This window comes from Eptatretus burgeri, chromosome 15, assembly GCF_056783735.1.
Source record: "Eptatretus burgeri isolate ZD-2024b chromosome 15, Ebu_testis_v1, whole genome shotgun sequence".
NCBI classification, from domain to species: Eukaryota; Metazoa; Chordata; class Myxini; order Myxiniformes; family Myxinidae; genus Eptatretus; species Eptatretus burgeri.
This window is the reverse complement of record NC_140975.1, coordinates 54,551,229-54,574,815: the sequence shown is the minus strand read 5'-3', so window position 1 is coordinate 54,574,815 and position 23,587 is coordinate 54,551,229. Positions and strand designations below refer to the sequence as shown.

At 46.4% G+C, this 23,587-nt stretch overlaps 1 protein-coding gene across 3 annotated transcripts in view; it reads left to right on the top strand.

Moving 5' to 3' along the window:
* The first annotated feature begins 1,128 nt into the window (after positions 1–1,128).
* Positions 1,129–23,587, top strand: part of RICTOR (RPTOR independent companion of MTOR complex 2) — a 112,365-nt gene continuing 89,906 nt past the window's right edge. For 2 of the 3 annotated variants that reach the window (XM_085856024.1, XM_085856023.1), the window contains exons 1-11: positions 1,130–1,231; positions 1,526–1,573; positions 1,767–1,864; positions 7,069–7,133; positions 7,462–7,593; positions 9,189–9,252; positions 9,859–9,985; positions 10,205–10,371; positions 10,736–10,794; positions 11,082–11,149; positions 11,319–11,401. In XM_085856024.1, coding sequence (XP_085712150.1) covers positions 1,183–1,231; positions 1,526–1,573; positions 1,767–1,864; positions 7,069–7,133; positions 7,462–7,593; positions 9,189–9,252; positions 9,859–9,985; positions 10,205–10,371; positions 10,736–10,794; positions 11,082–11,149; positions 11,319–11,401 — 960 coding nt within the window. In that variant the 5' untranslated portion in view covers positions 1,130–1,182. Of the gene's footprint in view, positions 1,232–1,525; positions 1,574–1,766; positions 1,865–7,068; positions 7,134–7,461; positions 7,594–9,188; positions 9,253–9,858; positions 9,986–10,204; positions 10,372–10,735; positions 10,795–11,081; positions 11,150–11,318; positions 11,402–23,587 lie in introns of all 3 variants that reach the window. The other variant, XM_085856026.1, reaches the window with a different exon arrangement.

Genomic DNA, 23,587 nt, shown 5'->3' with positions numbered 1-23,587 from the left:
GGGACAGACACACACACACACAGGGACAGACACACACACACAGGGACAGACACACACACACAGGGACAGACACACACACACACAGGGACAGACACACACACACACAGGGACAGACACACACACACACACAGGGACAGACACACACACACACACAGGGACAGACACACACACACACACAGGGACAGACACACACACACACAGGGACAGACACACACACACACAGGGACAGACACACACACACACAGGGACAGACACACACACACAGGGACAGACACACACACACAGGGACAGACACACACACAGGGACAGACACACACACAGGGACAGACACACACACACACACAGGGACAGGCACACACACACACACACAGGGACAGGCACACACACAGGGACAGGCACACACACAGGGACAGACACACACAGGGACAGACACCTTTTATTGTTTTTGATAGCTTGGAGGGGAAACGATGCACAATTAATTCCATGCAGAATCAAATGAGATCTCTGAAATGACGAGGACATTAATGTAATAATCGTGCAACAAATGCCGTAATTTGCATGAGTTATGCCAAAAGGAAACGTAGACAACATTGTTGCGTGACACAAGGAACACCTTTCCGGAGTTTCCCCAACGTTGTAAAAACGGCCTGCAGATCCCCGGCAGCCATAGGGCCGTGAACATCACAGCCGCTCCTGGAAGGATCTCCCACCACATATCACTCGCACAAAGTAAAATCACGAGGATTCCGTCTGCCTCACGACCTTCAAATCGAATAGCAACAGCACCGCATAAAGTTGAACGCCTTTTCTTTATTTACAATACCATTGAAAAAAAACATCAGTGAACGTTAATCTTGTGAAGCTTTAATAAATGTTAAAATAAATTGCAAAAAGAAATAAGAACAAGTCGACGAGGAATATTCTGTTGCTCATTACACCATCATGGCTATCAGGTACACAATAAAAATCAGATCTCGTGTTTTAAATGAAGAAAAAAACCGTCGATATAACGCTGTTTGCCGATATATAAAAAAACATATAACTCAAAGGAAGTTTCTCATCGACTAAAGGTTTTATCTTCATATTTTAACCAAATGAACGTTCCCCTGAAGAAAGTGAAAACTGTGGGAAACGACGCGATGATCTCGCGACGATGTTTCAAATCTCGCGAGAGTACCGACGATGGCGCTCAGCTTTCGCGGAAGGACGCTGCTGTCCAGCCGGCTCCGCGGTAATGCACACAACAACAACAATGCAAATCGGCACGACAGCAACCGACGCTGATTAAACATCGCAAGAACGTAGTTCGCGTAATGTGCCGTTCATCGTGAGGTATTTCTGATCACTCGGTTCAGTTAATGTAAGGACGTTGTTCCCCCGTCGACGATCGAGACCTTTTACATCCTTTATAAGATGCACGAACGGGGAAATGTCGCCTCACGCCTCGGTGGTGGTAAAGAGGTCAACATTCTCACCTCTTCCCACGAACCCCAACCCTAACCGAAAGCGCCTTTCCACCCGACAGGACGCAATGACAGCGGTGAAGAATCGGTGCCTTTGGACCTGACCAGAGGTGGAGAACACGATGTGCTTGGGACCGAGTTTACCACATGTCCTGTGACACTTCACAACAGGACGAGAGTGCTGGGTTACAGGGTTAGGGATGACCTGAAAGTTGATACGATGGTAACCGTGGTGTCCGTGATGATGTGCAGGCGTTAAACCGCGGCGCTGCTTTGGTATATAACGGTTTGTGTGTTCCGCAGACCCTGCAGCCAATCTGCGTGACATATTGCAGAATGTGGCCAAGCCGCTGGGTGTCTCCAACGGCAGAAAACTTGGTCACCTGAATAATTTCGCCAAGGTTAGGACTGTCAATGAGACCAATAATGGACTGTTTTAGATTCTCGATAAATGAAGGAAAACTTGTGTGTGTGTGTGTGTGTGTGTGTGTGTGTGTGTGTGTGTGTGTGTGTGTGTGTGTGCGCGCGTGCGCGCGCACGCGCACACCACTAATTTAAGGGTCACCATGTATACCCACATTATTATGGGGTTGGCTGGTGAAAGTTTTGGTGCCAAGTCACTCACAAACAAATCAACTTGGCATTCCACTGAAAGTGAGAGGACCTTCAACTCATCAGGGAACTGGCAACAAATGAGCCCAGCAAGAAATCTCTGCAGTGGCGGTTCAATCTCATATATATACAGGTGAAAGCATTGAGGATGGCAGCAAAGAAAATGTGTCATAGTGGCTGCAGTCAGAAACCTGAGGGATTTTGTCAGTGTGTAAAATGTTGTGGTTCAAAATTCGGACTCCTTCATGTCGCAGTCAACGTGTGGCCCTAAATGGAGTTCTTTCATCCCCTCTTCCTGTCCAGGCTGGAGTTCCTCAAGGTAGCGTTCTGAGCCCTGTTCTTCCTGGGAAAGCCACATTTCAAACCTCGCCTCCTAAGCCAGTCACCGACTGGGAGTCCTCCGTCGTGCAAAGTCCTTCAGCCCACCTGAGCTCCTGACCACTTACAAAGCTTTCGTCCACAGCCTGATGGAGTACTGCTCTCCCCTCTGGGCTGATGCTCCTGCTTCCCACCTTTCTCGGTTTCACGCTGTGGAAACCAAGCCATTTCGGATCATTAGCATCTCCCGCGATGAGGCTGAGTCTTTGGGCCTTTCACTCTCTCACCACAGGCTGGTCGGTGATCTTTCTGTTTTCTACCGTCTCCTCTCCAAGCCTCGCCCCCCTGCTCTCTCTGCGATTTGTCCCCACCACATTTCCGCAGGGCACTCAAGGGCACAGGGCACCCAACAACCCCTTCTCGTAAAACTACCAAAATCACGAATCACTGCTCACCTTCACTCTTTCATTCCTCTTTTTTCCCACCTTTGGAATAAGCTCCCTCACTCTATTTAATCCCATTCTTCCCTCCAGGCCTTCAAAACAGCTGTTCACCACCACCTCTTATCATCCCCCATTCAAATCCTCGATGTTTTCTACCCCCGATAATCCACCCAAGCCCACCTCCTTCAAATTCCCTGCTTTCCTTCCTGAAAGTCCCTGCAATGTCCATCTTGTATTCCCTATGTTCCCTGCCCCATTCCTCTCCATTCCACAGATCTCCTAATGTATGTGTTCTCCACTGTTTTGTCCTTCCCACTCCCACCCCTCTTGTCTCATCCCCCCCCCCCCACCTTGCTGTGCATTGTGTGTTTGCTCTCACACGAGCCTCGACAAGGTATCCAAAAAAAAGAAAAAAAAGATGTACACTGCCACACTCTTCGAGACCTGTGCAAGGCAGTGTGCTCTGTGGCCGTTCAATGAGCGAACTCTGAAAGCTGGACGTGACTCCTCTCTCTCCTTTTGATTTCTGTATCTCATATCCCCAATAACTCAACTATTCAAGTCTCTTACCTTATCGCAGTCCTCTAAACTTTCTTCTCCGCCTCAATCGTATTGTCTTTGCCCTCTCACGACGCTATCCTCTTCAACTCTAAATTCTCCTTCCGGAATCCCTCCATTTGTTGCAAACACATTTCTGAAATTTCCTCCCCCCCCCCCCCCCCGTGATCCATTCTCAGTTCCTCTCGAGAACTGGCCAACCAATCAGATGGGCCAGCTAAAGCAAGGGATAGTTTGCACATACAAGTGCATGTTCAAATGTGCAAGTCACCTCCAGACTGGCAATTAGCACAGATGGTGGAGAAAAGTCGAGAATATATTAATAATGGATTGCAAAATATATTACCACCTGTTGGATGTCGAACATCAGGCAAACCCAACAGGTTGCTCCAATAATATATTATTTATGTTTTAAAAAAAATGATCATAACAACAGCTATTTTTGCAACATTACTGACATGTATTTGTGTACACACACACACACACACACACACACACACACACACACACACACACACACACACACACACACACACACACACACACACACACACACACACACACACACACACACACACACAAAAGTTTGGGTTATTTGAATGATATCCATACTTCAGGGAAAATTCATCAAATTATCAGTGATAACAGCCATATGTGTTTATTATTGTAAATTAACAGCCTTAATAAATGTACATGAAACAAACTGCGAAAGTAAATAAAGGTCGTAAAAAATAATTACAGAAATTTAGCACTGTTGATAAGGTGTTCTACACCACTCTTATTTAACATCTCTAAGTACAGTATTGCGAAGCGGAAGGTTTTTGAAAGTGGCAAAAAGGTGATTTATGTTCTGCAGTGTTCAAGTATATAATTCAATTGAAATTTTAAAAAGACCTTAGAGGTCGTAGAAAAAATAAAAAGTGATTTTACCACTTCAGATGCGTGTCTTATACACCACCTTATTTAACACTTGCAGCGAGTGCATGCGGTGTTGAGGTTGCAGTGCGTACAGGCAGTGTTGATGGAGCGGTGAGTGCAGTCAGTGGGGAGGGTGCGGCGAGCGCAGGCAGCGATGAGGCTGTAGCCAGTGTAGGCAGTAGTGAAGCTGTAGCCAGTGCAGGCCGTGGAGAAGGTGCAGCAATAGAGAAAGTTAGGAATGAAGTCTGGTAGACAGTCTTTGTGCATGATGAAACCATGAATTATGTAAATTCTTCATTCTGCAGGAAGGATCGTAGACGTATAGTTCTGTGCAGTTTTGTAGGAGCAGCAGTTAGGGACATTGAAGGAAGGTTAAATGACATCATATCGGGTCGCGGTAGGAAGACGTTGGTTGTGGTACACCGAGGAGCAAATGATGTTGGGAAATTTTACTTGGATTATTTGAAAAATGGGTCCAGGAAAATGGGTATGCGGCTGAAAGCAAAGGGTTATGAGATAATGTTTTCTGGTATTCTCCCAAGATGAGGAAATGGATTTGAAATTATGAGCAGTGATAGATGTCCACCAATGGTGTAGGGAGGAAGGTTTTGCATTTAAGAGGAGGAGGATGAGATTGGGACCATACTCTGTGCAGAGCGTTGGTGCTGCTTAAGCAGTCTCCTTGGCTGTTGGGCACAATCCTGGATGGGTCGCCACTCCGACACAGGATACCAGCATGTTGGCACTCATTTTGCCAACCTCGGAAGGATGACAGGTCGAGTTAACCCCACCTGGTATTAATTCAACAGCTGAGCGGGATTTGAACTCAGGACCCTAGGCTCCAAATCCCACCACCCTAACCATTAAGCCAGGACCAGGCATATTTAAGAGGCAGTGGTAATCATTTTGGGGACAAAGGGAGTGTTTCAGAATGATGGCCGTATGTTAAATAGAAGGGGTAACAAGGTTTGCAGTGGGAATTGAGGAAGGAATTCAGGATTTTTTTAGGTCAATGGAGGGAGGGAAGCTATTAAGGAAGGAACTGATGATGTAATTGTGATGAGTACAGCCAGGCAAGAAAATAGAATTTCAGGAAGGGAAAAGTTAAACATTTTCTATACAAATGCCAGGAGTTTAAATAATAAGATGGAAGAGCTTGAGGCTAAAGTAGACAGTGAGGAGTACGATATAGTTGCAACCAGTTCAATTTATTCTTGATGTGTGTACCAAATTTGATAAAGAAATAGTTAATAGTTTTGCAACTATGCTCTGGAAACAAAGGTTAACCTCAATTATTTCTTAATACCCAACTTGTTTCCATGGAACTTCGTTGGATGGCTGGGGATAATAAGTGAGGCATGGTTTGAGGAGGAGAGTAACTGGAGGACAGTATTAGAAGGCTACAAGGTGTATCATTGTGATAAGAAGCCAAAAATAGGAGGAGGAGTAGCAGTCTGGGTAAAAGACAGCATTGCATCGAGAGAAAGGGGTGACATTAAGGAGGGAATTAATGTTGAGGATACTGGATGGAAAGTGATTCAAATTTGATTCCTCTTCATATTTATTGGGTACCTCTTCTTATTCTCTGTTTCTAGGTAATCCCATATATGGCCTCGATGAGACATGTCGAGACGTTTGTGTGGTCATTTTAACACTCGGTGCACAACAGCTGTAATCTTTTCTTCAAATATTGTTTTTTTATTGGAAGTGTTTTGGATTTTCCTTCCATATTGTTAGAAAATAAATCCTCTTCTGATGGAACGATTTCCACTGCGAACTGCCTGATGCTGCAGTATCTGCTTGTACTTCTCTTTTGTAAGCATACCATTAATTTTAACAAGTTTTCCTCCACCAAACGCTGAGATACAACCCCAGACAGTCACAGAGCTTCCTCCATGTTTAACAGTCGGCTGCAAACATTGCGTGGCGGAATGTTCTCCAGGTCTTCAGCATTTGAATTGGTGTCTTTTCAATCCAAAAAGTTCAAACTTAGATTAATCAGACCAGAGTACCCAATTCCATTGTGCAGTTGCCCAATCCTAATGTTGCCTTACAGCATTATTTGTGTGTACCTTATTTGAACCTTACTCTATGTCTTAGCAGTGGTTTCTATGCTGCAACTCTGCCATGGAGACATATGACAATCACCCTGGTGCACATAGTGCTGGATGACATGTTAATGTTCAGGCCTGCTGTCATTTCATTTGTCAGCTGCTGACTTGATTTTCCTTCCATCATGTAAGCTGAGCAATTTCAGGTGCTTGTCTTGCCTTGTGGAGGTTCCTCTGGGTCTTCCTGGCCTTTTCTTGTCTTCTACTGAGCCAGTTTCTTTCAGGCGTTGCAAAATGTATTTACATATATACGCACAAGTACCAGACTTGGGGGCATAATAGAGTGTCTGCTCTTATCTGGGAGGTCGTTGGCTCAAACCCTAGCTGAGTCATACAAAAGACTTTAAAAATGGTATGTGCTGCTTCCTTGCTTGATGCTCAGCATTTAAAAAAGATAGAGCACAGACAAACAACCATATGTTGACGATCATAGTGCAGGCTTGATGGGCCTAATGACCTCCTCTTGCATTGAAATTCCTTGAAAGAGATCTCTTCTTTTGATTATTGTTATTAGATAATTATTATTAATGTAGTAAACTATTATACTGTAGAAGCTTTCCTAAATGAGCTGTAATGATAATTCAATTCAGGAAAATAAAATTAAAATGTTTTAGTCAGCCATTTAACTTGCTCCCTTTTCCACAGTTGTTGAGCAGCGTGGGACCTTCAGAAGAGGTTCTGGGTCTCAGCTTGAAACAGATCCTTCTTTGGTAACCAATCATTGCATTCACACTTGATCTTTGAGAAATCTTTTTGGCTCAAGGGAATAATCATGCTTGACCTGCCATTCCATTCCATGTAATTTCAATCTTTCGCAGGTCAGCAATAGAGCACCAGATACAGTTTGCCTGGCTTTTCCCGGAGGGCATTTAAGATCTGAACTGAACACACACTGTTTTTAAATTGAATAGCACTTATCTATTTCCAAAAAGAAGCCCTTCGATCAAGCTCACTATATTATGGTCTTATCTATACTACCCCTCCTCCCCTCCTCTCTTCCCACTATTCTTTACTTCATGCCCTCTGTCCTGTATCTAGTGTTCGTGTTGCTCTGCTGAATGAGGCCAAGGAAGTGCGTGCTGCAGGGCTTCGGGCTGTCCGACACCTACTGGCATTCCCAGCAACCTTACCCTGCCTGCTTCAGCTCCGGCTAGACTACCTGATAGCCAGGTTCTCATGAAGCATTTCATTACTCTTTATCTGCCGATCGATTGTACCTCGGTTTGGATTGGCCAGCTTGGAGATTTTGGCACGTGTACTGTACTCCATGCTTATCGCTGTTTGGACAGTTGGTGGAATGGATATTATTACTGGCTTAAATATCAGGGTCAGAGTTGGGGTGAGATGGTAAAAAAAATTCCTCAATATTTGAATATTCAAATAGCAAATGACCTCTGAAAATGTGTTCAAAGTTTTTTGTTGTTGTTGACTGCAGTCATTTATAGATGTGTCGTGTTTTCTTCTCAGAATGGAGTTTTTAAATGAAAAGGTGTAAAATCATCTTGCTTCAGTTACTCGAGAGACGTTGGTTGCCACTATTGTGACTTAAAATGGTTGCTTCCTTATATGGACATCATTTATTTTCTGTTCACTCAAGTACTGTGCATTGATGATTTCCCCACATTCAAATTATTCCATATGAATCAATTAGTTATGGTCTCAAAATTCTGTTCTCACAAGCTTTCAAGCTAATGCTTGAACCTGAATTGGTTTGGTAGTGGAGACCTTGAATGCCTCCCTCCACTCCATGCTGTCTTACTTTGATTCCAGAATGAAATGATGGACCCAGTTCTCATCACATGCAATAGCCTTCTTCAAGAAATCATCTTCCTCCATATAATGGCATTCCATGAGGCTCTGTTAGAAATTGTTTTTTTTTTAATACCAAGTCGAAGCTCATGTAAGACCTAATACACAGAAACATATAACAAGGCAGGAGACAAGAGGGGTGGAAGAGGGAAGCACAAAATAGTGGGGAACAGAGACAATAGAATATCTATGGAAGGGAGAGGGATGGGGCGGGGTACACAGGGTAAACAAGATAGTACTACAGGGACTTTCAGGAAGGAAAACAGGGAATTTGAAGGAGGCGAGTTTGGGGTGGATAAACTGGGGTCGAAAAGATCATGGTTTTGGATGGGGGAAGATGAGAGGTGGTGGTGAACAAACGTAATTGGGAAGTTATCCCATGCCCTCCGTACGATGCTCCATCCAACTACTGCCTGTTTGGGCCCATGAAAGAGGCCTTACATGGCGAGTACTTCATGCAGCACAAGGATGTCAGGAAGGCTCTCAAGAAGGCTGTCAAGAACGTGGCTACGCACCAACCCTACATAGTTATACACTGCAGGCATCAGGAAGCTCACATTGAGATGGGACATGCATCTCACTTTTTGGGGATTATGTTGAAAAATTACCTGCAGCAGTATATATCTTTGTCAGCTCAATAAAGAGCTGTGAAGAGCAAAGTGGCATGATTTCTTGAGTTCCACGTATTTTCAGATTTATGCTTTCTGTGTTTTGTTCTAGTCTATCAACCTGATTATGAATAAGTAGGATATTTTTTGACTGTTTGAGAGCCAATTGCGTAGTAGATTAAAGATGTTATTAGTAAATTTGATTCAGGCCATGCCTTTGGTTATACTTAACTTTCAAAAATAGCTGGTATTTCCAACTGGAGAAGCCAAATTTTTGAATCTACCAAGATCCATCTCCCCATCCCTACCTGAGGCTGTGCCCTAAACCTGAGGCTATGCTGTTTGCAGGTGTGTTGATATCCAGCAAGGCAATGAGGTGGAGAGGACACAAGCCCTGAGGCTTATTCGCAAAGTAGGTGTTGAACTTTCCATCATGAGCTTTCAGGTTTCGTGGGGGGGTTTTTCGCACGTGTTGTGAAAATCTGAGCTCCTCATTTCCACTTCATGAGGCTGAGTTTTCTGAACTGAAGTTGTCATGATTTTACATTGTTGTGTCTTCATCGAGGTGTTTCTGTTGTATCCCGTGCAGTATTTAATGTTAATTAGTTTGTTGTTTGTGCTATTCGCTTTGTTCGTTTCATATTGTTCAAGGCCTGACACGGCCTTCCTCCGGATAGAAAGTTTATCCACCTTGTTCACCCTAGGCATTCTGTCCTGCCCCCCATTCCTCCCCATACTCATTGTTTGTCCAAGTGTGCTTCCATGTTGGCCTTCAATTCTGCTGTTGGTGTTTCCCCCTCTATCCCTACTCTTCCTTTTGTGCTGTTGCGTCCTGATCTGTTCAGTGTATTAGTACTAGCTCTTCCACGAGCCTCGACTATGTCGACAAAAAAAGCCAGAAAGCCTTGTGTGGTGTTGCTTTTCTGATTTGTACAGCACACTGAACAGTAGTATGTGGATTAATGTAGTTTGGATGCATTTATTCAAATAAACACATTAAACAATATCAAACCCACAGATATTAGCTGTTGGTGGAAGTCTCTTCCCTCCATCACTGGCTAGCTCGCTGGTCGCTGTGGGCAATGAGGGGCAGCAGGAGAGGGATCGTCTGGCCAGAGCTTGCCTCGCCACACTCTGCGAGCTGGGTGAATTTTCCTTGCATTTATTACCCATTCAATGCTTTCATTCATGGTGCAATTTCTTTAAGTTTGGTTGGTATGATAATTAACTTATAAATGCAAAATAATCATTTTCTGATTGTTGTTTGAAAGAAAACTACTTTATTGCTAAAGTGTATGATGTCAGATAATTTGATTATCTGCTCTGTTCTGCATATATGTATGTGTGTATCTCCGTGCATTCAGCCATAGTGCACCCTGAGATGTTTGTGCAGCGTGGTGGTGTGGCCACAGTGATCCGCGGTGCACTCGAATGTTCTATGAGTCGCATGAATGAGGCGCTCGTCACTACGGCTACCCAGCTCGTGAATCACCCGTCCACACGGTGCTTGCTTCGGTCAAATGAGCTTGAGGTGGGATTGGAATAGCAGGGAAATGTGATTGATTAATTGAATGTGAGAGGGTTGAGAATGTGAGAAGTCAATCCACGAATGGGAATTTTTGTTGGAGGGTTTGAGAATAGTCCCTTTTGAAAAGCATTGGCCATTGAGACGCTATTATCCTGGACAATTATTTTTATTATCTACCTTGAGCATTCTCTGAGAGAAGGTTGAGAAAAGGATTCCCAATGAGAAAAGGAGAAAAAAATTGATGGGAATTTTGTTATCCTGTGACGATGGCAGAAGAATGGTGATTTTGTTTATGTTAACAGCAGTGGTTGTCCTGAGGCAGAGTGGGAGGTTGCTTATTGACTCTAACTGCTTTCAATTTTTACAGCAAATACTGGCTCCTTTCACTGATCTGCATTACCGCTTGAGGGCAGAAGATGGTCAGAGGTATTGTTATTCATATCAACCATTCCATCTTCATCATCAAAAATGTGATGTCAGATATGTTGTGGTTGACTTTTAATTACCCTCATTGTTTTTCATCAAACCAGCATTTTCATGTCCATTAAAGTAACTGATTTATCTTTATCTTCTTTGACATATTTGTCGAACCAACTCTGCATCCTTTCACTCTATCTTCTAACCTTCATGCCCGACACCTTCGTTCACGTTTTGATAAACTCAGGCTCTGCTTTGAGCATTATGCAATTTTTATGTGTTTGGGTTTGTTGCAGAGAGGAGGAGGAAGCCCGGTTACAGGCCAGTAGGATGGCCGTGGTGGCTGCACTGAGATCGTGGGCAGGTGAGCATCATGAATGTACACAAACTGGAGGATAGTTAGTGGTGCTTGAGATGAAGCTTGTTTTTTTAACTTAACTCCATTATGTTTGGCTTCATTTTAAACGTATTCATTGAGCTGTGCACATCCTCGTACACACAGTGTTCAGAATCACTGTGTACTTTCTGTCCAGGGTTACTGTGGCTATGCAGAGAGGGAGGAGGTGCCCTACTTTCTTTCCTTGGAATCCTTCATATTCCATACAGCCAGCCCAGGGTAAACAAACTCATTTTATTCTGATGAAACCATTCATTGCATGTACATTCACCACTGTCTGATTGATCCGTTAATGTGCCATCAGTGAACACTAGGGTGTTCCAAACTGTTACAGTAAAAAATGATGTTGGTCAAATTATTTCTCCACATACCTTATTTTTGTCCACTAGGGTTAACTTACACATGTGTGGAATTTGAGCTCGATTTGTGGATATTTAGAGGTCACCCCAGGCATGTCCATATATATATATATATATATATATATATATATATATATATATATATATATATATATATATATATATATATATATATATATATGGTTGCCAAATAGTTACACGTTTTGCCTCATGATCACAGGGAACTCTTTGAATCACATTGTAAGGAAAACTAACCCTAACAAAGGAAAAGATGGTCCAGAACCTATATCGTCCACATTTACCTGACTGTCCTCGATGGCTACAGGTCAAGGATAAAGGGGAACACCTCAAGTTGGAGGACCTTGTGACAAAAGGAACCAGTTCCTTCTTTGATGTTTTGATAGAAGGTGGAATAGCAACCTCTCAAACATTCTTGAAGAAACCTCCTGGTCAGTGGACAGATGATCCATTGTACAATGACCTACGGGCTTGGTCCTTTCAGCTCAAAGTGGTAAATGACACTGCGGAACGGGGAATCAGCCGAATTCAAAACCATAATGAAACATTAACCAAGGATGAGGACAATTCCTGCTTCGACTGGTATTAAACCACCATAAGATGATCCCGACTCCAACTAAGGCAGCAGTACAATCATATCATATGTGGGACCCCTGATTTCGGAATAAAATGTGGTGACCCCTAAATATTGTTTTCTTGAAGAAAAAAATTGTGTGCTCTTTAGTTATATATGAAGGCATAAAAATAGCCTTGTGGAGAGAGGAAATGTGTTCATTATTTTTTCTGGACCACGCTAGTGAACACTTCACTTATTTTATGTTTAGGGGGATTTTAGGCAACCCTGTTTTTTATCCAGAGCTTTTTAATGCCCAAACCAAGTTGCCCTGAGGGCATCAGTGGTGAAGCACAATGCGATTACTAGCGTCGCCTGGCGGCAAGACTTGCAGCCAGATTACTCCCATCCCGAATGCCAATAATGATCAACCGAACTTTACAAACAATCCAAAGTTAACTTCATATTTCTCCTGAGAGTATCTTGGATATCAGCAGCTTAAAACTTAAATCATGAAGACTGCTGCCTTAATTTGTACTAGCATATAATACCCGTCACTTTGCTGATGGGGATACCAGTCTTTGCGTAATTGCTGACGTTTACGGCATACATTTCTGTGCTGGCCGGCATCACGACGTTGTCTTTGGGAGTGGTGCTCTTCGATTTCTTCTTCTCTTGCAGAAGCGTTACGCTGCCAGTCTTGGAAAACTCGTTGAGAGCGGTGCTCCACGGTTTATTTTTCCCTATCAATGGCCTGACGCTGCTGTTGCTGTTAAACTCATTGAGAGTGGTGCTCCACGGTTTATTTTTCCCTATCTATGGCCTGACACTGCTGTTGCTGTTTAACTCGTTGAGAGCAGTGCTCCTCGGTCTCCTCGTCTCTGCGTGCTCTTTGATTTCTCGCATCTCATGCACTCCTTCCAATTTGTGCTTTCCGTTTCCTCGACATACCTGTGATGGCTACTCTATGGGACAAGAACAAAAAATGATTCCTGGGAGATCCTGCCCTCCGTGAGGGGATAACCAGCGTCCCAAGTTGTTGTTTGCAGTTTTGCCATGTGTGCCCATGCACCCATACACAAACCTGCCTTCCTTTTTTTTTTAGTGTGTCGCAAACCTTCTTGTGAGTTCCCTGAATCCACCACCATTAGTTTCATTAAAATCCGTTAATCCATTTTCAAGTTATAGGATGACAAACAAACAGACAGACATGGCTCCTTTAATAATACAGCTTTCAACTGGAATGGAATGCCAGTCCAATAACAAAAGTAATAACAACAATAATAATAATAGCATAATAGTAATATTAACAATAATAATAATTAGCAAAAATATTCAGGATGATGACATGACCCGACACCCCCCAACCCCTGTACCCGGCCGTACCCATAGGGAAGCGGGTGTTTGTAATAATATAATATATTCAGTCACTTCTCTGCAAGAAAATAACATATTGTTGCGGTTGTGGAAATTCACAAAATATCATACAGGTTCCCCGGAGATCAGTTATTTCGATAAGTATGTGTTTCAGGTTAGAATCCCCACCGATGTGTAAAGGGAATTGTTTGTGTGCCGGGCTGTGAATCTTTGAGGTAGTCATTATTCTTTTCTATCTTTTATTTCAAAACATCGCACCAACCGTCATCTCCTCGATGAACAACGCCATCTCCGCACCAACCGTCATCTCCTCGACAAGCAACGCCATCTCCGCACCAAGCGTCATCTCCTCGACAAACTACGCCACCTGCGCACCAACCGTCAGTATGGGATGACGGCGAACGGCCGCGGCGCGAGCCGATTAGCATATTCGGATCACAAGAGGGCTTTCCCCGAAACAAACAAGTGATGTCGAACATGGGGTTTCCAGCGAGGCGATCAAGGGGTGAGAGGTCGGAGGTGAAGAGTGGGCGGAGCCCCAGCCTCAGGTGAGAGTTCGAGGGGCAGCTCGCCAAGCCCTATAAAAGGGCGGAGCTCGACAAAGTCGGGGGTCCTGAACCAGTGCAAGTTGCGGCTTCGGAAATCGGTGCCAGTCGGGAGGAGAAGCCAAAGTGCTAGCTGCGGTGGAGTCCAGCAAGTCGTCAGAGTCCGGGCAAGGAGAGCCAGCAGCAGCGGCGGAGCTTGATGGTCTGGGCAAACGGCCCTGACGGTGGTCGAGCAGCGTCGCTGAGGTAGTGGACGGGTCATTAAAGAGCATCAACTCTGAAAGAGCCAAGGACCCGTTCACTCCTCCGAAAGCATCGCTGGCCAGGCTGGACAAAGGGCCGTGACAAGAGCTGGACCACCGAGGAGAACCAAGCAACCACACAAGCCGCTCGCCCAGCTGCTCAAGCTACCCGGCTGCTCAAACGACTGGCGCGTTGCGACACGAGGGCCAGGCAGAGACACCATGGGTCGCAGACCCGAAGGCCTTCGAGCCGTCACCAGGGGTGGCCAGGTAACCTGCCCGGCCTCTCGCGAGCCTTTGGTCATCCAGGCGCCGGGTCCGAATAAAGGCTCACGGGCCCGTTTATTTTCTCGGTTTTTGTATGAAAGTCTGTTTCTGTGGCGCCTTGTCTTCTTAAGTAGAAATGATTTAAATACGTGCCTGTACATAATTCAATATACATCGGCTGTAGGCTTTTCTCGTGTCATGTCCCCTTTCCCCCATTGATTGCTTGCCTATTATAAATAAATACCCCATTTGTTAAATGTTCTCAGCTCGTCCGTGTCCATTTCTGCCATTGACTCAGTGTGTCGCGCGTGTTGGGAACAAGCAAGGCCGTTGTGCCACAGGAACGGGATAATCGGACCGACGGAACTTGGCGATTAAAACCGCTCGGCATCACACACGGAACGGGCTCGCTAAGCGGCTCGTTTCCGTACGAGTTCCGTCGAGGTATAAATTCTCCGTACTTCTGTTTATGTGGACAATTAGGTATATTGAGATTCGGCGATTAACCCTAAACCGCGTGGACAGAATATTGTCAATTTATGGTGCTTTGAGGCACCCGTAGTAGGTTTCCTGAGTTGTCTGGAAGCTACGACTGCAATTGCGGTTTCAGTGGACGCGCGACTGCGGTTGGGCCATCAGCAGTCATGCGTGGAGCGTCGAACCGGCGGAACCGTAACACTGGTGTCAGGAGTGCGATTCGTACCCCTCCTTCTCCATGAAATTTACGGACTCGGATCAGGGGTGTAGGGAGCGAACCCCCCCTCCCCCCCCCCGTGTCTCCATATTACGAGCTTTTTAAATTTTATTCCCAACACGCAACATGGCAGCCAAGATGAGCTGAGCCAAGTGAGTAGTGATGTAGAGTTAATGGAACCAGAGGTCCAGGACACCCCCATGCAGGAACTTTGCCCACAGTTGGACCCAGAGGTCGCAATGGTCGTAGTGGGAGCGGCGGCGCAGGAGCGCCCCCTCCATCAAATTTCTTCCTCGGTCCCCAGCGAAACCGCATCTGATTGTGATGGATCGGCTTCGCAAGAGCTATCGGGCATCGAACAGTTGATGTGAATGATGCAGTAAATGAATGCGAACATGCAAACGAATAAGAACAAGATGAAAAACGAAATGAAAGAAAATACGCGAGCGATAAAAGAAGAAATGAAAAACGAAATGAAAGAAAATACGCGAGCGATAAAAGAAGAAATAAAAACCAACATGGACGCAAATATGCACACGCTGTGCCTGGGGTTGAACCTCCAGGCGGGCACGAAGGACAGAGTGGCGATTGCACGTGGCGAGATGCGGACGGTGGAGCACAAAATGGCAGCGCCACGTGGCGGAGACATCGAACCGACAAGGGGGAGTGTGGATTGTGTCGGTCCCGCAATGGAGACGGGTGAGGTCGTGACGATAATTAGGGAGACACACATGGAGATGACGGAGACGCTGTTAATAAAGGAGACAAAAGGAGTAACGGGCACACAGATAATAAAAGAGACGACGGAAAGAACAACGGAAATAAAAACAGAGACACGGGAGATGGAGGGTAAATTGGACGGAACGACAGACGAGCACACACACATGGAGTTAGTGAGGGACAATGAGGGTGAGCTTGGGGAATGTGTTGTGACTCGATGTGAGCAGCAGGATGGCCTCCCACAGGAACGGAGGGAGACGCAATGCCCCCTTGAGGCGGATCACGACCAGGTGAGTTCGGTCGTGCCATGCGAGGTAGAGGGGATGAGTTCTGTGAACGGGTACACGCGCACCTTGGGGGAGGGGGGGTATGGAGACCCCGGGAGCGCTTGTGGTAGCGCGATTCCCCAGCGTGATTGTCCCGGTGTGTGTGGTTAAGGGTACGAGTGCGTCGAAATGCGTGTTGAAACGTGCGCATAGTGTGAGTAAAATGGCGTGCGTGAGTAAGATGGCGTGCGTGGTAAATGGACGGTTTCAGACGGGAGACACGAACGGCGATCCTGAAGGGCCACAAAGGGTTGATGTGGGTACCGTGACGGGTTCGTGCGACGGCGTGTGCGAGGTCCGTGGCGCACTTCGCACACGGCCTGCACGCTAACGCTTTCGCGATCTGGCCCGGAAACGTTCCATGTCGGACACAAGCCGGCCGCGTGGACGGTTAAAATGGCGGCGAGTGTTGATAGGTGAATTCGGAACACGCGGGTTCCAACGTGGACGTATGTTCGAGGCATCACGTGCTGCATACCACGTGTTCTGTCCGCGGAATGCGCGGAGCGGGTTCCCGGGACGAAATGCGCGCCAGCTGCAGACTCGGTGAGCGTGTGACGTCATCGGCGGGAATCTCGCGGCACAAATGCCGGATAAACGGCGCACGTTGTCCCGCGTGGGGAATTCTCCAAAGCGAGCGCTTGGGGAGATTCGCAGAGTGACGTCATGGCTGCACGTATCGGCCTTCGGAGGGGACGTCGGTATCGTCCATAGGGACGAACGGGCGTGCCGTGAACCTCCACCATGGAGGTGCAGAAAAAAAAAAACTCGCTCCAAGTATACGGCCCTGCAGGATGTGGTGGACATCCTGTGAGTTTGGGCATAGGAACAATAGTTAGCGGGACAGGTTAGTATAGTTAGACCGGCCTCATGGGGCAGGAACAAGTCCTCATGGGGGCCGTGGAATGGTTAGTTAGTGGGAATGTTAGGTTAGATTAGAAAATGGATCTTGTTGGATTTTGTGAAACACGGACAGACATTGAATGTGTAGTGGGACGTAGCTTCGCTGCGTAGAGTTAAATGGAACGTGCATGAGTTTAAGGGATGACGAGGGAGCACGAGATAGGGGATTTATTTAGTAGGATGGTAGTGTGGAGTGTTGGTGTGAGTTTAGAAATGGAAAATGTGTGAGGAATGAGTGAGGGGCAGTGGGCCTGTGTGAATGGGGTGAATGTGGAATGCATGGTGCGATGAGTGATTGGGGGTGGAGGAGTGATTTCCACCCAAGGGACCCCAGGGTCAGAGTAAAGTCAGTTAGGGGGTTAGCCAAATTTACAAAATGGAGGTCGTTTTGCTGTTGGTGCGAGTGTAGGCCCGAAACCCGTTTGGAGGGGTGCAGAAGTCCTGTTGACAGGCTGGGAGCGTGGCTGCGAACGGTGAGTATCGCTTCATGGGCACCCCGGGCACCGGACTAGTCGGCTGCGGTAGGCCACGGGCCCAAGAGGGGCCGGGATAGCGTAGTGGGCACGGGTGGGCCCGCATGAAGCGGGACCCGTAGCGCCAATGGCCACGTGGGCAGTGTCGTGGGCACAGGCACCCGGGGAAAAGGGGCCGTGGCGCCAGCCTGCCATGTGAGCATCGACGGGGAGTAGCCGTGGAGGGCACTCCCCAGATCTTAGGGAGCTGGTAGGCTCGGAGGCAGCCTGAGGGCCCGGGGGTGCCATGGTTGGAGATTCGGCAGAGGGTAGTTCCTGCCAAGGGAGCCACGCGTCCCAGCCATGAAACCGTGCAAGGGCACGAGTGAGAATTTGAGGGCAAGGCCCAAATTTGTCAGGACACCAACACAGGCAACGTGAATCTTGGTTGGTAGAACCAATAGTTTAAGTGACAGGCGTTTTTGGAAAGCCCTGGGGTAGTTTAAGGTTTAATAAAAAGTAGGATAGTTAACAGATGTACTCCTTCGCACCATCCATCCCTTCTCTCTCGGTAGGCCGCTGGACTCACCGTGGTGAAAGATCGCTGAGATCTGAGGGAGGTCATTCTGACTGAGCCTTCATTGGGCCTTGAGACAGGATGCAAGCCTCTCCCTTATTCCACTCCAGGAAGGGAATGTAGGAGTTGGGAGTAGGCTAGGATGACCATAGGTTAGTAGGACAAGGACAGTAAGGGGGTTAGGGACGATTTATAAAAGGAAAAGGAAAAGAAATAAAAAATAAGATGGGGCTAAATTTGTTTTTGTTGTGCAAATTAAGGGAGTGGGTATGGATAGAGACAGGCAAAGGCGATAGGTTGGGGGGAGACAGTAGACTAGGTCTGAGCCCGCCTTCGGAGTGGCCGGGCGACACCGCACTCCCTCCTAGAACGAGAGAGGCCGGCCAGCTACACATGCCGGCCTGCTGTACTGCATTGCCGGACCACGTTGCCAGGTCCGCATGCCATGCCTCACTGCATGCCTTTGCCAGAATCTCATGCCTGCTACCCTTGTGTATTTGCGTTTGCCCCTGTGTCAAAATCCATCACCATGTGCGCCAGGATCATCGCGCAAGTTCCGGGGACTGCCCTGCAGGCAGCCCCATCGTCCATTGTGTTTTGCTTGCGTACATCTCCATCCAGTTCATCGCAGGGCGGAGCCAGGGACTGCATTGGGCAGCCGGCTACCTCCCTGTACTTGTGTTCACTGCTAATCTGCATTCATTTCATGAGCCAGCGACTGCATTTGGGCAGTCTGGCTCCCTGCTTCATAAATGGCCTGTGAGATGGCGCATAGCCGCCGGGTTAGGGTGAGTTGCCTTCAGCAGCTGAAGAACAACAAACAAAAAGAAGGAAGAACGTCCCAGAAGGGGGCCGGTTTGAACACGGCCCCGAAGACGTCTTGCCTTCAAGCTGCTGAGCACTCACCCACCTGAATAACTGTTGACATTTGCTATGTGTTTTTTCCCACAGAGTCCATCAGTCCTGGGCCATGGTTTAGTGTAAAATTATAAGGTTAAATTGTAAATACGTTGAACCTCACCTGCATGTTTGTCGTAGCGCCGACAATGTAGATAAGTTGTATGAATGAGTGAGTTTGTTTAGTTAGTTGCACAGCCCATAGGTTATTTATTTTTGGGACACGGATACACAAAATGTCGCACTCAGGTATCCAAAGGTAAAACGTATTAGGGGAGAACTTACACATGAAGGCTCACGAAAATTTGACGACTCGGGACGAATCTGTAAAAAGGAGAGGGGGTAGTGTTGCGGTTGTGGAAATTCACAAAACAGCATACAGGTTCCCCGTAGATCAGTTAATTTGATAAGTATATGTTTCAGGTTAGAATCCCCACCGATGCGTAAAGGGATTTGTTTGTGTGCCGGGCTGTGAATCTTTGAGGTAGTCATTATTCTTTTTTATCTTTTATTTCATAACATCGCACCAACTGTCATCTCCTCGACGAACAACGCCATCTCCGCACCAACCGTCATCTCCTCGACAAACAATGCCATCTCCGCACCAAGCATCATCTCCTCGATAAACTACGCCACCTGCGCACCAACCGTCAGTATGGGACGACGGCGAACGGCCGCAGCGCGAGCCAATTAGCATATTCGGATCACAAGAGGGCTTTCCCCGAAACAAACAAGTGACGTCGAACATGGGGTTTCCAGCGAGGCATTCGAGGGGTGAGAGGTCGGAGGTGAAGAGTGGGCGGAGCCCTGGCCTCGGGTGAGAGTTCGAGGGGCAGCTCGCCAAGCCCTATAAAAGGGCGGAGCTCGACGAAGTCAGGGGTCTTGAACCAGTGCAAGTTGCGGCTTCGGAAGTCAATGCCAGTCAGGAGGAGAAGCCAAAGTGCCAGCTGCGGTGGGGTCCAGCGAGTTGTCGGAGTCCGGGCAAGGAGAGCCAGCGGCAGCGGCGGAGCTTGGTGGTCCGGGCAAACGGCCCTGACGGTGGTCGAGCAGCGTTGCTGAGGCAGTGGACTGGTCATTAAAGAGCATCAACTCTGAAAGAGCCAAGGACCCGTTCACTCCTCCGAAAGCGTCGCCGGCCGGGCCCGACAAAAGGCCGCGATGAGAGCCGGACCACCAAGGAGAACCAAGCAGCTACTCAAGCCGCTCCCCCAGCTGCTCAAGCCGCCCGGCCGCTCAAGCGACTGGCGCGTTGCTACACGAGGGCCAGGCAGAGACACCACGGGTCGCAGACCCGAAGGCCTTCGAGCCGTCACCAGGGGTGGCCAGGTAACCTGCCCGGCCTCTCCCGAGCCTTTGTTCATCCAGGCTCTGGGTCCGAATCAAGGCTCACGGGCCCGTTTCTTTTCTGGGTTTTTGTATGAAAGTCTGTTTCTGTGGTGCCTTGTCTTCTTTAAGTAGAAATGATTTAAGTACGTGCCTGTACATAATTAAATATACATCGGCTGTAGGCTTTTCTCGTGTCATGTCCCCTTCCCCCCATTGATTGCTTGCCTATTATAAATAAATACCCCATTTGTTAAATGTTCTCAGCTCGTCTGTGTCTATTTCTGCCATTGACTGAGCGTGTCACACGTGTTGGGAACTAGCAAGGCGTTGAGCCACAGGAACGGTATAATCGGACCGACGGAACTTGGCGATTAAAACCGCTCGGCATCACACACGGAACGTGCTCGCTAAGCGGCTCGTTTCCGTACGAGTTCCGTCGAGGTATAAATTCTTGGTACTTCTGTCTGCGTGGATAATTTGGTATATTGAGATTCGGCAATTAACCCTAAACCGCGTGGACAGAATATTGGCAATTTATGGTGCGTTAAGGCACCCGTAGCAGGTTTCCTGAGTTGTCCGGAAGCAACGACTGCAATTCTGGTTTTGACGAACGCGCGACTGCGGTTGGGCCGTAAGCGGTCGTGCGTGGAGCGTCGAACTGGCAGAACCGTAACAATATCTTTTGAGCTTTGTATAATACTGTCTGTCTCCTGTCTCTATACACTCTTTTCTATACACTCCTAAGCCGCTGGACGGAATGAATTGAAACTCGATGATGGTGCTCGGGGTGTAGACCAGTGTTTCTCAACCTTTTTTGTCCCACACCCCACTGATTTTCCAAAAAAATCATATGCCCCACCATGATTGGAGACACTACAGTATATACTACATATGTATTCTTCTTCTTCTTCTTCTTTTGGCTGCTCCCATTAGGGGTCGCAACAGCGGATCAACCGTTTTGATCCGCATAATGATTTGCCACAGGTTTTACGCCGGATGCCCTTCCTGGCGCAACCCTGGTCGCCTCTTACGACACAGGGATATGGTACACCTATTCTAACCGGGGCATACACCGGGCCCAGTACCTACTGGTACTCACTTCACCGACCTCGGAAGGATGATAGGCTGAGTCAACCCCCTGGTGTATTAATTTAGTAGCCAACGGGGCTTGAACTCAGGACCCTAGGATCCCAATCCGCCACCCTAACCACTAAGACAACACCAGGCTAGCAAATCGGTAACAGCACTAAATCCACATTCGACTAAATAAGATGATGGAAAATTTATCAATGCTTCCCTTGCCAAAGTAGTCGAGTTTGGGTATTTCTTTTCGCTATTCTCAGACAAACAATCATGGTTCCTTTGATCTTGAAAAGAGTTTTCACAGACTCATCTTGTTGCAACTCACATAACTCCTCTTGGTATTGCTCTGGTACTTCAGATAAATCCACCAGAAATGGCTGAGTCAACCAAGAAGGGAACTCCATTGCTTTCAAATCATGAAATCTGTCATTGAAGTCATAAACCAACATTTTCAAGTGGTCAACAATGGCATTCTTTGCCTCTTCAGTTACATCACATTCTTTCAACCAAGGGAATTGGCTAAAATTTATTGACGATATGTTGCATCGGCGCAAATCCATAAATGTCCAAATCCAAATATCTTTGCTTTTGCATCACAAAGCGTCGCATTGGCTCCTTGGAGCTGCTTGTTTAAAGAACAAAGCTTCTCAAAAATGTCCGTCAAGTAGCTCACATAAGCTTTGCCGTCTGTGGTCAACAGGAGATTCATTTCAGGTTTGCCCTTGAAAAACCCGCTGAGAGGTTCAAACAGTTCCATAAATCCTTTGAGGCAGTTTTCCCTTTGATAACCACCTTACTTCAGTGTGGAGCAACAATCTCACATGTTCTACATTTTTAGCCTCACAAAACTTCTTGAACAGACGTTCACATTAGACATTCGCTTTGATGGAATTGATGCATTTGATCACAGAATGCAGTATCTCATGCAGTTCAGGGGAAATATTCTTTTCAACCAAGTTTTCTCTGTGGATAACACAATGCACAGCTAACATGTTTGGATTGTCATCTTTCATTAGTTTTGATCATCCTGTCTTTTTACCCATCATGGCAGGTGCACCATCTGCCGCACTTGATACAATGTTTGTTTTGGGGATTTCATTTTCATCCAAATAATTGTTGAGTTTGCTGTAGATGTCAACTGCACAAGTGGTTGTTTTTAATGATTCACAAAACAGCATCTCTTCTTGAAACTCTTCCAGGTCAACATATCTCAAGTATGCCAATAACAGTGATTCACTTTCCTGTATGGTGGATTCATTGATTTGTAATGAGAACTTTCGTGATTTCAACTTCTCAATAAGTTGTTGTTCAACATCTTGCCCCATCTCATCTATTCTGTTGCTGACTGCGCTATTACTCATTGGCATTGCTTGGACATCTTTGTCATCCTTTTGCAGAACTGTTTTCAGAAAAACAGATATTGCGGGTTTAACAAGTTGTTCCCCAATCCTATGATTCTTCCCATTTTTTGCTATCAGCAGAGAAATTTCGTAACTTGCTTCAAGGGTACGATTCAGGGCTGTAGTTTGAGCAGAAAATAATGAAGTGATTTTTTGATCTATTCTCAAACTTGTCTTTCAGAGATTTAAAATATGCCAATTTTGAATTGACATGGTTGGGATGTTTAACCCTCAAATGCGCTTCAAGACGACCGGCTTTCATTGATTCATTCGATAAAGTCTGTTGGCATAGTAAGCAGAAGGGTGTGCGTTCATCGTGTACAGCAGGTATAAATCCAAACTTCAAGAACTCCGCTGAGTATTGACGAACTTTTTGTTTGCTTGGTCTGCTCATTTTGATTTAAACAGAGTAAGTAAATCTGTGGAAAAATATGAAAATTGTTTTGAATGCCATAAAAGTTTGATAAAACAGTGGTTTTATTAGAAAATAATCGCAAATTTAAAAAAGAGATGCAAAAAAAAACTACAGCTAGATATGCTTTTGTGGTTTCCGCATTAAGTTGCCCCATTAGCCTGACCGAGTTTTAGGCGAGCTATCAGTGTGCTCGCGGACCCTTTGGGTCCAAACCAAAATCGAATCAAATCGAATTTGACCGAGTTAGAAAA